This window comes from Protopterus annectens, chromosome 3.part0, assembly GCF_019279795.1.
Source record: "Protopterus annectens isolate FY-2018-M chromosome 3.part0, PAN1.0, whole genome shotgun sequence".
Taxonomy (NCBI): Eukaryota; Metazoa; Chordata; order Ceratodontiformes; family Protopteridae; genus Protopterus; species Protopterus annectens.
This window is the reverse complement of record NC_056731.1, coordinates 995,353,898-995,368,332: the sequence shown is the minus strand read 5'-3', so window position 1 is coordinate 995,368,332 and position 14,435 is coordinate 995,353,898. Positions and strand designations below refer to the sequence as shown.

General features: G+C 45.3%; 1 protein-coding gene across 4 annotated transcripts in view; it reads left to right on the top strand.

Annotated features, from left to right (window-relative positions):
* The window catches only part of TEDC2 (tubulin epsilon and delta complex 2), a 1,244,333-nt gene that overhangs the window by 1,148,486 nt on the left and 81,412 nt on the right, over positions 1–14,435 (top strand). For all 4 annotated transcript variants that reach the window (XM_044065295.1, XM_044065294.1, XM_044065296.1 and 1 more), the window contains one exon: positions 1,905–2,086. In XM_044065295.1, the coding sequence (XP_043921230.1) occupies positions 1,905–2,086 (182 nt within the window). The remainder of the gene's footprint in view (positions 1–1,904; positions 2,087–14,435) is intronic.

Here is a 14,435-nt window from a genome sequence, read left to right as displayed (position 1 = left end):
ATGACATTTGCGCTGCAGCCACTTGGGCTAAGCCTCATACCTTTATCAATCATTACAAATTGGACTGGACTCCAAAGGGAGAGCTGCCTTCGACTCAGTGGTACTCTGGAATGTTCTCCCATAAGGGCCACCCATGGACCTCAAGGTAGCTTGGGATTCTGTCCCATCAGTGATGAATGGAAAGAAGATTGACAACATCAGGTAAAGGAGTTATGTCTTACCGTAACGTTCCATCTGTGTTGTTCATCTTCTTTCATTCATCACTTCCCACTCTCCTTCCCCCTCCAAAGACTCCTGGGGGATGCTTTGGGTCCTGGTGGTGTCCTAGGGTATTTGCGCAGAAGTGGCATCGGCTTTACTTCTCTATCTCTTGCAAACTCAGTCTAAGGTAACAGGGAGAAGGGCATTCTGGGTAGAAGCTTAGTTCGAGAGTTTTTGGCTGGCGTGAGCTTGGTAAAAAGGCCGACTCTGTTCCGATGGCTCAGAACCGAACCCATCAGTGATGAATGAAAGAAGATGAACAACACAGATGGAACATTATGGTAAGACATAACTTCTTTTTCTGTAAGATGACATTGGTCAGCTGGAACGTAATCATTTAAGATATCAGAAAGTCAAGTGACTACCTTGTACAGAAAATACTTAAGGAGCATCAAACTGAAACTTACAGATGGATGCATTTTGAGGACTAGCTAGCTCCATGTACAGCCAGCTCATTAACTTGAAGAGAACGGTTGCCGTCTGTATTTTGATATTGATTTCTACAGTTTAAATCACTTTGAAATACTACACTGTATATAATATTTTTGTCTGGTTTGTAACAACATGCTGTAAGGTACTATTGGTTATCCATCCATCCATCCATCCACAACCTCTTTTTCCCATTTTCCACATGGGGTTGGGGTGTTACTTCAACAGTGGCTATTATCTAGAGCCAAGGTTTACACCACCAGGTGGCTAGCCCTTACTCAGTAGTTCATCCGCATCACACACACTTGCACACACTCACACCTATGGCCAATTTAGAGTAGCCAGTCCACTTACTGCATGTCTTTGGAATGTGAGAGGAAACCGGAGCACCCAGAAGAAACCTATACGAACACAGGGAGGACACGCAGACTTCACACAGAAGGCACCACAGCCAAGAATCAAACTGGGGAACCTCTTGCTGTGAGGCGACAATGCTATCCACTGAACCACTGTGCCACCCTCACTATTGTCTCTTTACTACAAAAAATCTTGAATGTTTCTTTTTTTCTGTTTCAGCCCTATTGTGAATGTGGTCAGTCTTATTTTTTCCAGCAAAATGTTTTATATATAGTTAAGTTGTATGCCTCTTATGTTGCTGTTATGCTTGCCTTTGCATGATACCTAGGTCTTGACTGAAAATGGTCTTTGGACTTGCATTTGATAACTAGGTAGTTGAGCAAGTAAATTAAGTAAAACAGTTGCCAACACTTAGTCTTCTGCTTTGTTTTTGACCCATACCATGCTCACTGGTCCTGGTCCTCAGAGAACTGGTAATGACTTTGAGCTTTAGCCGAATGCTGCAAAATTAAACTTAGTGTTATCTTAGTGTTTATATGATGTAATATCTTATGTTTGTGGTATACACTGTTTTTTTTTTTTTAGTCAACAAAAGCCCAGAAAAATAATGAACCTTTGCAATAAGGTTAGAAATGAGGCTGTTGACCTGCTTTGCTTTATGATTTGCTTACTGTTTGCTTTGGTGCTTTGACTTTGTTGAAAAAAAAAAAAACTTCCATATTGCTGTTTTCATTGTATATTTACTCTGTGTATTACTGGTACTGATGTTTGCAGTATGAAACTGAGGATTACAGGACTGAAGCTTGCAGAATATCTTTATATTACTTTAAAAAAAGTTTGCTTTTTTTTTTTTGTAGTTGCTGACTTCTCTGTAAAAGTGTGTCCCAGTGACTCCATTAGGAAAGTTTCGCAGAAATGCAGAAAACACAATGGACTTGTTCCAGAACTACTGCTGTACTCTACTTCTCAGGAGCTACGAGAGATTGCTGCATTGAATCAAAATATTCAGATTCTGGAGCAGAAGGTTGAGTTGCAGAAGGTAAAATGATATTTTATTGTCTGTGTCTCTGTACTTGTAGCTAATACTTCATAGACGCATAATATATCATGCCCAGGCTTTTTTGCATGCATTTGAAAAGGTGAAGTTGAACATGAGGGGTATGGATGTAAATATACTTGAAAGATAAGAGCAGTAGTAAGAGCTCACTGTAATGCTTTTCAGTGTCCTGAAACTGTACAACAGAAGGAAACTGATACGGAATAAGGTGAAGTCCCAAGACTGATAAAACTCCCTTATCAGCCTCAACAAAAGGTGGAGATCCCTCATCAAATCCTCTAAAGCTAGCTATGAAAACAGAATTGCAGCAGATAGTAAAGACAACCACAAGGCCTTCTATAGTTATGTAAAGAATATCCACAGCAATACCCAGATTTGCTCTGAGCTACTGCACAGTGGTACCTCTTATACTGAACCAACAGATATTTCCAATGTACTGGCCAACAGATTCAGTGCTAACTTTAACCCCCCCCCCCCAAAGGACCAATCACAATACAGTAGATTGCCAGGCGCCCAGTATTAGTGCTGCACATGTTAAAACAGCACTGTCAAAGGCCAAGAACACAGCTTCTATGGGACCTGACAATATCGCTGGCTATGTTCTAAGTGAACTACAGAGTGAACTGGCACTTCACCTGTGTGCCCTGTTCAGTCACAGCCTCACCTCAGGCTTTGTCCCTACCGAATGGCACACTGCTACAGTCATCTCTCTCCACAAAGGAGGAGCGACTACAGACCCCGGGAATTATCGCCCAATTAACCTGATGAGTCTGATATGCAAAGCTATGGAATGCATCATCATGGACCTAATAAACAAGGATATAGGGAATCTCCAAACTCTGGATCCTACATAGTTTGGTTTTGTGAAGGGTAGATCATGCCTGCTCAACTTGGTTGACTTCTTTGAGTCAGTCACCAGAGCTGTGGATGAAGGCAAGGTGGTTCATAAAGCCTACCTTGATCTGGCCAAGGCCTTTGGTACCATTCCCCACTCAGGAATCACAGAAAAACTAACTAAGCTAGGCATCACCCCTATATCACTAGGGGGGTTGCAAACTGGCTCACAGATAGAACTCAGAGTGTGAAAGTAGCTGACTCCAAGTCAGGCTGCCAACCAGTCATGAGTGGAGTCCCACAGGGTTCAGTCCTGGGTCCTCTCCTGTTTGGGATCTACTTCTCTGACGTCCAGGCCAACATGAAGGGACTCTGGCTGACAAAGTTTGCAGACGATTGCAAGTTGGGAGCTGTTAACTCCCCAAGTGATGTTGACATCCTACAGAAAGGACTCAGTGACACCAACGGCTGGTGTCAGAACCATGGCCTTAAGCTCAATGCCAAAAATGTGTTGTCATACCCCTTGTGAAAAACCCGGTTCCCTTGAATTACCACATTGTTAGTAGTCCACTGAACACAGAAGGTGTTATAAGAAATCTGGGAACACAGGTTGACAGCAACCTCTCTTTTGACCACCACGTTGCCACTGTGGTCAGAAAGTCCTTCTGTGTGACACATCTCATTACTAAAGGTTTTGCATCCAGGAAGAAAGAGGTCATGGTCTCCCTCTACTTTTCCCTCCTTAGGCCAATCATCTGTACAATGCCCCATTTGGCATGTATCTCACTAGACACCCGCAACAACTGAAGAGGCCACAAAAGTACCTCACAAAGAGGATCCTAGGCCTTAAACACTTGTCCTATATGGACAGACTCAAAAAACTCCAACTATTCTCTGTCTTATTTCACCTACTTAGAGGCGATCTCTGCTTGACTTACAAAACCATGTCTGACCCGGCTCTGTTAGAAATGTTACATCTAAAGAAATCCCGATCCCTCTGCACCACATGCTCCAGAGACCTCACCCTCATTATCACAATCAACAGAACATGCTAGAGGGACAGGTTCATAACCCAGAGAATGTCCATGCTATGGAGTAGACTTCCCATACATGTCAAGCAGAGCACCTCACTGGCCCTCTTCAAGAGAAATCTTGATGAGTGGATGGGAAATAGAAAATTCACCCCAAGGGATCACTCCAGTGGCTCTACTGGACAGAGGCCCTAGGAACTAAGGTCAGGTGGCACTATGCCAGGGTACTCCTGTGGGCTAGGCTTGTAAAGGCTCCAGGGTCATTAGCCTAGTACACACCTACAAACCTATGAAGTGTATTTTAAAAATGACAAAGTTAGAATTTTAAGATTTGACTTGAAATAGTTTTTTATCTGATTTCAGAATTTCATTTTTGTCAATTATATTTTTAATTGTGGTCATCCATCACCCACAGCATTCTTTAGAGCAAGCTGGTGCAACACCCCACCGCTGGACCAGTAATCAAGGAGCCTCAATCCATCACTAGCACCAATGGGGGGACATACATTGGGAAGGATGACAGGTACACAGACAGTATTTCTGGATGTAGCTCTCTGCATTAAGTGCAGTTTCCCTTAAGAGTACACAGAGACCACAGTCAGTCTGGGGTTGGTTTCTTTCTCTTTCTCCAGATCCTCAATAAGACTCCCCACTGGCACAGCTATATAGTTGAGATCTCATCTGAGTGGCCAAGCCAAGACCCTCCAGCACCCACTCTGTCCAACCAGTGCTTCGTCTCCCTGCCCAAGTAGCTGACACACACATACTCTTTAAGGTTTGATTTATTCAAACACACCTGGGAAAGGCTGGCACAGGTTTACTAGCTATGCCCCCTTTTGCCCAGATTATAAGGTAGTTAACACTGCCACCAGTCAGCTCCTCATCAGCTACTTTAAGGCCCTTAACAATGGGTGTCCAATCTTACTGTGTAATGTTGTTATTAATACAAATGGCAGTTTGACCAAGAGCAAGGCTATTAGGAGTGGCCCACAGTGTCACCTAATAAATATGCAAGTACTCTCAGAACTTAAATATCTCTTAAAAAGATCAGCCACAATGAAAGGTTTAAATATATTTAATAATAATAAAAGAACAAGAAAATACTCCGTAAATAATCAGTGTCATCACAGTTGAAAATCACAGGAAATATTTAAATCAACATTGCAGGACAGTCTCAAATAAATAAAGAAAAATATCTAAACTAAGCTTTCCTTTATTCCTGTCTATATCTAAGAGAATTATACTATACTCTAGAAACTTAAGAGCAAGGCAGATGTGGTGAGTGGATCCTGTTGTTGTGTTGCTGTCCAGTCCAAGTCATAATGCAGAATGCTGTGTAAGGCTCTCTCTCTCTCTCTCTCTCTCTCTCTCTCAGAGACTTCTTAAATTAATATCTCAAATATTATTGCTGGGCTAGCTTACATAATGACATCATTTCTTGTCATCTGACTCCTACATGATGCATCTGCAGTCCTAACAAATGGGTTGTCCTGCCTCAGGCAGCCCTTCGGTCGGCCGGATTCCAAAGTCTGGGTCTGGCCTCGGCTGATGTCGCACTTCACCCGACGTCATAGCTGCTGTTAATTGGGTATAAAGGCATCAGCCGACGCCATTTTCCTCAGTCTTTCTTGTCGCGTGGCGCCCGAAGCAGAAGCTGTTCGCAAGTGCCGGTCAGTCAGAACCAGAGATTGCTACTACCGAAGACTTCTAAAAAGCTAAGTACCCCATTGGGGACTCTTTCTTGCCTCAGCCGATGTCAGAAAAAGTGAATAACTGTTCAACTTGTGGGAAACAAATACCTCATAAAGATTTCCACTCTTACTGCCTACCTTGTTTAGGCCCAGACCACGACGTAGCAGCTTGTCTAGCCTGTGCTTCCTTCAACCGACGGACACTTAGATGTCGGTCGGAGTTTGCAGAGGAGTTTTTCGGCTCCGCTTTTGCTTGCAACATGCCGTCGGAGACTCCGACTTCACAATTAGCTAAAAAACGTAAGGAAAAGGACCGACACTCACGGTCCGCGGTTTCGGCCGAAACCGCGGTTAAGCCAACCGCGAGTGTCTCGGTTTCGGCTGAAACCGAGTCCGCGGTTCTTCCTTCGGCCGAAAACATGCCTCCTACCGAGGCCTCATCCAGCATGGCTGAATCTGCTACTGAAATTCCACCTGCTCTTACAGGTTCTCAGGATTTATCAGATACTATCCCTTTAGATATATCTACTCCTGCACGTGGAGCTGCTAGGCCGCCTGCATCCATGTCAATTAAGGCTTTTGCCAGGGCTAAAGCAGCTAAATAAACAAAGACCGTGCCTGCTAAAACCCCCTCTCACAGGCCTAGCTCTAGTACTCAAATGCTTAGTCTAGCAGAGGATCTCATTTCTTTGATCTGGGGATCCCAGCCTCACCCTGACAGGGCCTCTCACCCACCTCCAGAGAAGAGGCCTAGAGCAGAGCCCCCTGAGCCTGTTTCTACAGATTACTCCTCTGATGATTCAGAAAATACAAATCCTCCAGAAGGCCCTTATTCTCCATATGAGGACTCTGATGCAGAAGGCTCCATTCCCTCTGCCTCTCCTCCTGAGGAATTTTCTTTTGGGGAAACCTTGCATGCTATGAGAGAACAATTCCAATGGCAGGGCCAGGATTTTTCAGACTCTAGGAAAAGGCTTAGGACCTTTTTACATTTACCACAGCATAGGCCTTTAGCCATTCCTCCAGTACTTACAGTTGTGGATGATGCATTTAATGATGCTTGTACTGCTCCTGACTCTCTTCCTCCGCCCCTGCTAAGCCCGACAGATACTACAGGGTTCCGGACACACATTATCACTTGTATAAGGCTCCTATTGCAGATCCTGAAACTATTTCACAGGGCCCCAAAGCTGTAGCAGCTGCCTCTGCCAAAACCCCTCCCTCTGAAAGAGAATCTAGGGCATTAGAGAGATGGGGTAAAAAAGTTTATACTTCTGCTACTCTTCCGGCTAGGGCCTTAAACTGTCAATTCCACATGATTCAGTATCAGGAATTTATGTTAGATCAGCTAACTAAAAAACTGTCCTCGCCTGAACCTTTAGACCGTAAGTCCCTTCAGGAATTGGTACATAACACTCAGCAGGTCAGTAATCATTCCTTAAAATGCGGCTATGATGCACTGGAGGCTTCCTTTAGATCAGCTATGACTGGTACAGTGATCAGAAGGCATGCATGGTTAAAAGAGCAATCCTTACCAGACCATGTAAAGTCAAAGCTCCTAGATGCTCCCATGGAAAAACACAGTTTGTTTGGGTCCCCTGCACAGCAAGTGTTGAAGAAGGTGGAAGAAAAAGCCAAATCTGTCCAGACAGTCAAGGATTTCTTACAGGTCCAGCCTCCGAGGTTTAGTAGGAACTGGCCTTCCAAGAATTGGTCCTTTCCAGACACCACCAGAGCACAGAGAGGCAGGAATAGGCGCCCAAGAGGCAGAGGTCAATCCAGAGGTGCCTACAGGGGACGTCAGTGGCAGCCTAACAACCAGAGAAGTACTGCCGCAGATCCAGCCACTACCACAGGACAATCACAGTGACTTGGCTCTGAAACCGCCTACCAGGGAACAACTAGAAACACCCTTAGGCGGAAAGCTAGCCTTATTTTCAGTAAACTGGCATTACATTACAGGAGACAAATGGATTTTACAGACAATAGACAAAGGATACAGGTTTCACTTCCATACTCTACCAAGGAAGAGAGGAATGCCAAACCTACCTCCAAACCAAAAGACAAACGCTCTAGAACAAATAGACCACTTACTAAGGATGAGAGCTATAGAAAAGGTACCGTCTATGGAACAAGGACAAGGATTTTACTCCAGACTTTTCCTGGTGCCAAGAAAGGAAAACCAATGGAGACCTATTCTCGACCTGTCCGCTCTGAACACATATCTCATTGTTCCAAAATTCAAGATGCTGACCCTACAGCAACTTCTTCCCATGCTGGGCAAGGAGTCTTGGCTGGTAACTCTAGATCTCAAGGAGGCATACCTGCACGTCCCCATATGACCAAATTGCAGAAGATACCTCAGATTTCTTGCAGGATCAGAGCATTATCAATTCTCAGCATTGCCTTTTGGCTTATCTACTGCGCCCAGAGTATTCACGAAATGCCTGGCATCAGTAATTGCTCATTGCAGGCTTCAGGGAATTCAAATTTATGCATACCTGGACGACTGCCTGTTACAAGCGGACAACAGAAACAAATTAACAGAAGATTTGAGAAAGGTTATTCACCTATTGCAAGCCCTGGGATACACAGTCAACTTAAAGAAGTCAAGGCTGATACCATCCCAAAGGATAACCTTCTTGGGTGCAGAACTGGACACATCAAACCAAATGGCATTCCTCACAGCAGAAAAGCAGAAACACCTACCACTCTATTTCATGGCATTAACAACGCAGAACCAGCTTACAGCAAGGAAAGTCTTGCAAGCCCTGGGTTACATGGCATCCTGCATAATATTGATTCCACATGCCAGACTACATATGAGGAAGTTGCAATGGTACCTAAGGAATTTATGGTCTCAGCACAAGCACAGCCTAGAAACCCAAATTCCAATAATCCCATGCCTGAAGCAAGAATTCCGGTGGTGGGCTCAGGCCTGTCAATTGAACAAAGGACTGCCCTTCCACAGCCCTCACCCAAGCCAGACTATCACCACGGACGCCTCAAACCTCGGTTGGGGGGCACACATGGTGGACAAGTGCATACAAGGCTTATGGACTCAAGACCAGCTGAAACTACACATAAATCAAAAAGAGATGATGGCAGTAAAGCAGGCAATTCAGACATTCAGACCGTTTCTTCAACAGGGTCATTTGCTGATAAGGACGGACAACACCACAGTTATGTGGTATATCAACAAACAGGGAGGCACACATTCATATCCTCTCTGCCGGATGGCAATGGACCTCTGGAATGTGGCCCTGAACCTCAACATTCAGCTCCAGGCAATATTTGTGCCAGGAAAAGAAAATATACTAGCAGACATCTTAAGCAGAACTACCACGGATGCCCACGAATGGATGCTGAATCCAGACATCTTCATATCCATTACAAGGAAATGGGGACTACCAGAAATAACCTATTCGCATCCCCACACAACCACCAATTGAAAAAATTCTGCACAAGGACATTCCACCCACTTGCTTGGAAGGTGGATTCCCTATCTTTCAGTTGGGAAAACCTGACAGCATATGCATTCCCACCTCTTCCTTTGATGCACAAAGTGCTACTGAAGATCAAAGATGATCACCCAAGGATTATCCTGATAGCTCCAGACTGGCCGAGGCAGCATTGGTACCCACTACTGAGGAGTATGTGTCGGGAACATGCATGGCCTCTACCCCTAGTTCCTTTACTGCTAACACAGAACAACTTCAAAATCCTGCATCCGAACTTGAAAACACTGCAGCTAGCTGCTTGGAACATTGCATAAGACAAAATAACCCAGATTTATCTCAAAGGGTTAAAGACATGATCTTGGAGGCTCGCAGACCCTCAACAAGAAAAACTTATTCAGCAAAATGGAAAAGATACCTCATTTGGAGTGCAGCAAAAGGAGAAAATGTATCTCTGGCAAACATAGCTAACATCTTGGAATATTTAGCAGAGCTTTTCCACAATGGCCTGTCCTACTCCTCCATTAAGATTCATGCATCAGCAATTTCAGCAGAATACAACATGGATCCTCCAGTCTTTTCTCATCCTCTACTCAGGCAGTTCCTGAGAGGAATTAAAAATGTAAAGCCACCAAGGAAGCCACCATTGCCTACATGGGACTTGAACTTTGTGTTGGAAAAGTTGACGCTTCCCCCTTTTGAACCAGCAGCAACAGCAGAATTACAGTACTTATCTTGGAAAACTGCTTTCCTGCTTGCAATCACTTCAGCAAGAAGGGTTTCTGAATTACAGGCATTAATGGCAGTACAGCCCTTCCTTATCTTCCATCAGGATAGAGTGTCTATGAGAACTAATCCTACTTTTAGGCCAAAGGTGGTCTCCAGGGTATCATTAAACCAAGCAATCCACCTACCTACATTCTTCCCCAACCCACAGAACAGGGGGGAAAGACTACTACATACCTTGGATGTGCATGGGCAATTGCGCTACTACCTGGACAGAACCAAGGACAATAGAAAAACTGACCAGCTTCTGGTAGCATTTGTGACAGGAATGGAAGGAAAAGCAATTTCAAAACAGACAATCTCAAAATGGATAGGAAATCGCATTAGATTTTGTTACTCTTATCATGGAAAGACAACTCCAGAAAACATCAGACCTCACTCCACAAGGGCTACAGCCACTACTACAGCTTTTTTACGAGGAGTGGCTACCAAAGACATTTTAGAGGCTGCTACTTGGAGCTCCGTGCATACATTTGCCAAGCATTATAATCTACCTTTATACTCCGGATCCCGAGCAGGTTTTGCCACTGCTGTTTTGCAAGGGATCTTAACTACACCATAATCTTCTAAGTACCTCCTCCCCCAATTTGGCTATGGTATTCTACCCATTTTTTAGGACTGCAGATGCATCCTTGAAGGACATAGTACAGTTTTGTACCTACCATAAATGTAGATGTCCGAGAGGTATGCATCTGCAGTCAGGATTACCCACCCTCCTTCCCCTCTGTGGTACTCCTAGGGTATTTGCCCATCTTGTAGCTAGCTGGGGGAATCTATTATGGTGTATTTGTTTGTATATATGTATATACATGTTTATTTTTATTTGCTCTCTATTGTTTGGAAACATTTGCATTTATCCAAATTTAGCCTTCCGAGAGGGCACCTGGCATCTGGGGCAAGAAACACTGAGGAAAATGGCGTCGGCTGATGCCTTTATACCCAATTAACAGCAGCTATGACGTCGGGTGAAGTGCGACATCAGCCAAGGCCAGACCCAGACTTTGGAATCCGGCCGACCGAAGGGCTGCCTGAGGCAGGACAACCCATTTGTTAGGACTGCAGATGCATACCTCTCGGACATCTACATTTATGGTAGGTACAAAACTGTACTTTCTTCGTGTTTCACTGTTGCAGTCATCACATTTGGGTTATCTGCCTGCAGGTAGCCCTCAGCTGGCCTGAATACCAGAGTCTTGGATTCCTGCATCGGATGCTATTTCTTCTTCCATGACGTCAGGTCGTCAGGGGTATAAAACATGCAGCCGACACCATTACATCAGTCTTTCTTGCCACGCGGTGCCTGAAGCAGAAGTAGTTCACATGTGCCGGTCGGCTGACTCCTGAAATTTTCGTTTTCGAGTTTCATAATCGATGTCTTCAAAAAAGTTAAGTACCCTGTTGGGGATCCTTTTTCTTGCTCTTGTCCGATGTCAGTAAAAGTTAACAATTGCATTACCTGTGGAAAGCAAATACGTCAAAGATTTTCATTCGTACTGCATTCCTTGCTTAGGCCCAGACCACGACGTCCCTCACTGTCAGTTTTGTGCCTTATTCAACCCCCAAAACTATTCGTTGTCTGGCTATATTTGCAGCAAATTATTTTGATACCCTGTATAACTATCCAGAAATGGCTTCGGTAAGCCATCCGACTACCGATATTTTAAGGGTAAAGACAGAGACAGACTGCATAGGTCCAAAACTGCCGACGATGATTCCGTTAAGCTAGTCGCCAGTCCACCGGTACTCAGTGAGGCGCTTTTGCAGCCCCTGATACCCACTGCTTCAGATTCGCAGGCCTCTACTGAGATCCATTCAGAGTCCAGTGTGCCGCTAGATGCTGCTTCGACTATGGAACCTGCAGATGTCTCTACCTTGGATGGGTCTGGATCCGCTGTGCAGGCACCGGCTTCTGAGGGAGTATTCAGGCCTACAGACTTGCATGTTAAACTGACGCTGTCTTCTTCATCCAGGCCTAAAACTCACAGGACGCCTAAAAAACTGATGTCCAAACCGCATGGTCAGGCCCATATGCCTAAAAAACAAATGCTTAGAATGGCTGAAGACCTTATCAAACAGGACAAGCCAAGGACAATACTGATTTCACCAGACTGGCCACGCCAACACTGGTACCCCCTCTTGCGCAGTATGACACTGCTGGAACCATGGCACCTGCCTCAGATCCCTTCCCTGCTGTCCCAGCATGCGGGCCAGATTCTGCACCCTCAGCTTCAAACCCTGAACCTTGCAGCCTGGCTAATTCCTTGAGCTCTCCAATAGCATCTCTCAATAAGCAGGTGCTAGATGTCATTCTGGAGGCAAGGGACCTAGTACTAGAAAATCCTATGCTGAAAAGTGGAAAAGATACTTTTCCTGGAGCCAGACTCAGGGGATGGGCACAACGGTGCCCAGCTTACCTCATATACTTCAGTACTTAACAGAATTGCTCCACAAGAGCGTATCCTTCTCATCAATTAAAATTCATGTCTCTGCCATCTCAGCACATTATAATACTGAACCACCCCTCTTCTCTCACCCCCTGCTAAAGCAATTCCTCAGAGCGGCCAAAAATTTAAGACCCCCCCCCCCCCCCCAGGAGAGACCCTACTCCAGCCTGGGACTTTATCTTTGTATTGGAAAGGCTCACTGTCCTTCCTTTTGAGCCAGCTGCAACTGCAGAGTTGAAATTCCTTTCTTGGAAAACAGCCTTCCTTCTAGCAAGAAGAGTGTCTGAATTACAGGCCTCATGGCAGTGGAGCCCTTCATTATCTTCCATGCAGACAGGGTTTCCCTCAGGACTAATCCTTCTTTCATGCCCAATGTGGTGTCTAGTGTGGCTCTTAATCAGTCCATTCATTTGCCTACCTTTTTCCCAAATTCACAAAACAAAGGAGAACGAATGCTGCACTCTTTGGACGTGCATAGATTTGGACAGGATTAAGCCTCTCAGAAAATCTGAACAGCTGCTGGTTGGCTTTGCTGCCGGGGCAGAGGGGAAGGCCATTTCAAAGCAAAACATTTTTAAATGGATAGCCCATTGCATTCATTTCTGCTATAAGCACCTTGGAAAACCTACCCCACAGGGGATTAGATCACATTCCACCAGGGCTGCATCTACCTCTACAGCCTTTCTCAGAGGTTGTCCCTACCAGGGACATCCTAGAAGCTGCTACCTGGAGCTCTGTACATACCTTCACCAAGCATTACCACATGCCTATTTTTTCTAAATCCAGAGCTGGTTTTGCCACTGCAGTCTTGCAGGGCTTAATAGCTGGCCCTAATGCTCTTGAACTTCCTCCTCCCTTCCATAGCTTGGGGAATCAACCCAAATGTGATGACTGCAACAGTGAAACACGAAGAACATAGTACATTTGTGTACACTTACCATAAATGTAGATGTTTGAGTGTATTCACTGTTGCAGTCCTGGATGTTCATCGTGCATACAGCTGCAGTCATAACAGATGGGTTCTCCTGCCGTCAGGCGGGTCCTCGGTCGGCCGAATTCCAAAGTCTAGGTCCGGTGTCAGTTCTCGTCGCTTCTTCCCTGACGTCAGTGTGACAGGGGTATAAAAGAACCAGCCAACGCCATTTTCTCCAGTCTTTCTTGCCGCGCGGTGCCCGAAGCAGAAGCAGTTCGCAAGTGCCGGTTGGCTAGCTCCTGAAATTATGAAAATTTTGCAGCCGAAGTCTTCTTGAAAGCTAAGTACCCCGTTGGGGAAACTTTTCTTGCCTCAGACCGATGTCAGACAAAGTTAATAATTGTATTTCATGTGGGAAGCAAATACCGCATAAGGATTTCCATTCCCTCTGTATTCCTTGTTTAGGCCCAGACCACGACGTCTCGGTCTGTCGCTTTTGTGCTACTTTCAATAAACGCACCATTAAGCATCGGGCGGAGTTCGCCCAGCATTACTTTGGCCAAAAATTTAACTATATTATGTCGTCGGATACTCCGACTCCAGTTTTGTCTAAAAAAACGCAAAGACAAAGACCTACACATGAGGTCCATGGCCTCTACCGGCACCACGCCAAAGCCGACTACACGTGGTCCGGTTCTCAGCGTGGCGCCTATGCAGCCCCTGACTACCGACGACTCTACTTTGGCGATGTCTCCTGTGCCGGAGGTCGCAGGCTCCTCGGCCCACACCCCGACTACAGATGCCGACGCCACTTTTGCCGGTGAATCTCAAAATGTGGACAGGTCTACCTCCTCTCAAGGTGTTTTCAGATCTTCCTCTTCTTTTTCCATCAAGGCTTACACTAAGTCTAAAGCAGCCATGCATTCTAAGAGACCAGCTACACAAGGCCCATCTCCAGGCCCCATGCCTAAAAAACAGATGCTTAAAATGGCTGAGGATTTGATTACTCTTATCAGGGGTTCACAACCCCCCCGGACAAAAGGCCCAGAGTGGAGGAAGAATCCCCCTCCTCTGATCAGGGCTCCATTATTTCAGAGCATTCTGATGAACAGGAACATTCTTACTCCCCTTTTGAAGATTCTGATGCTAAGGAGTCCATCCCCTCTGTTTCCCC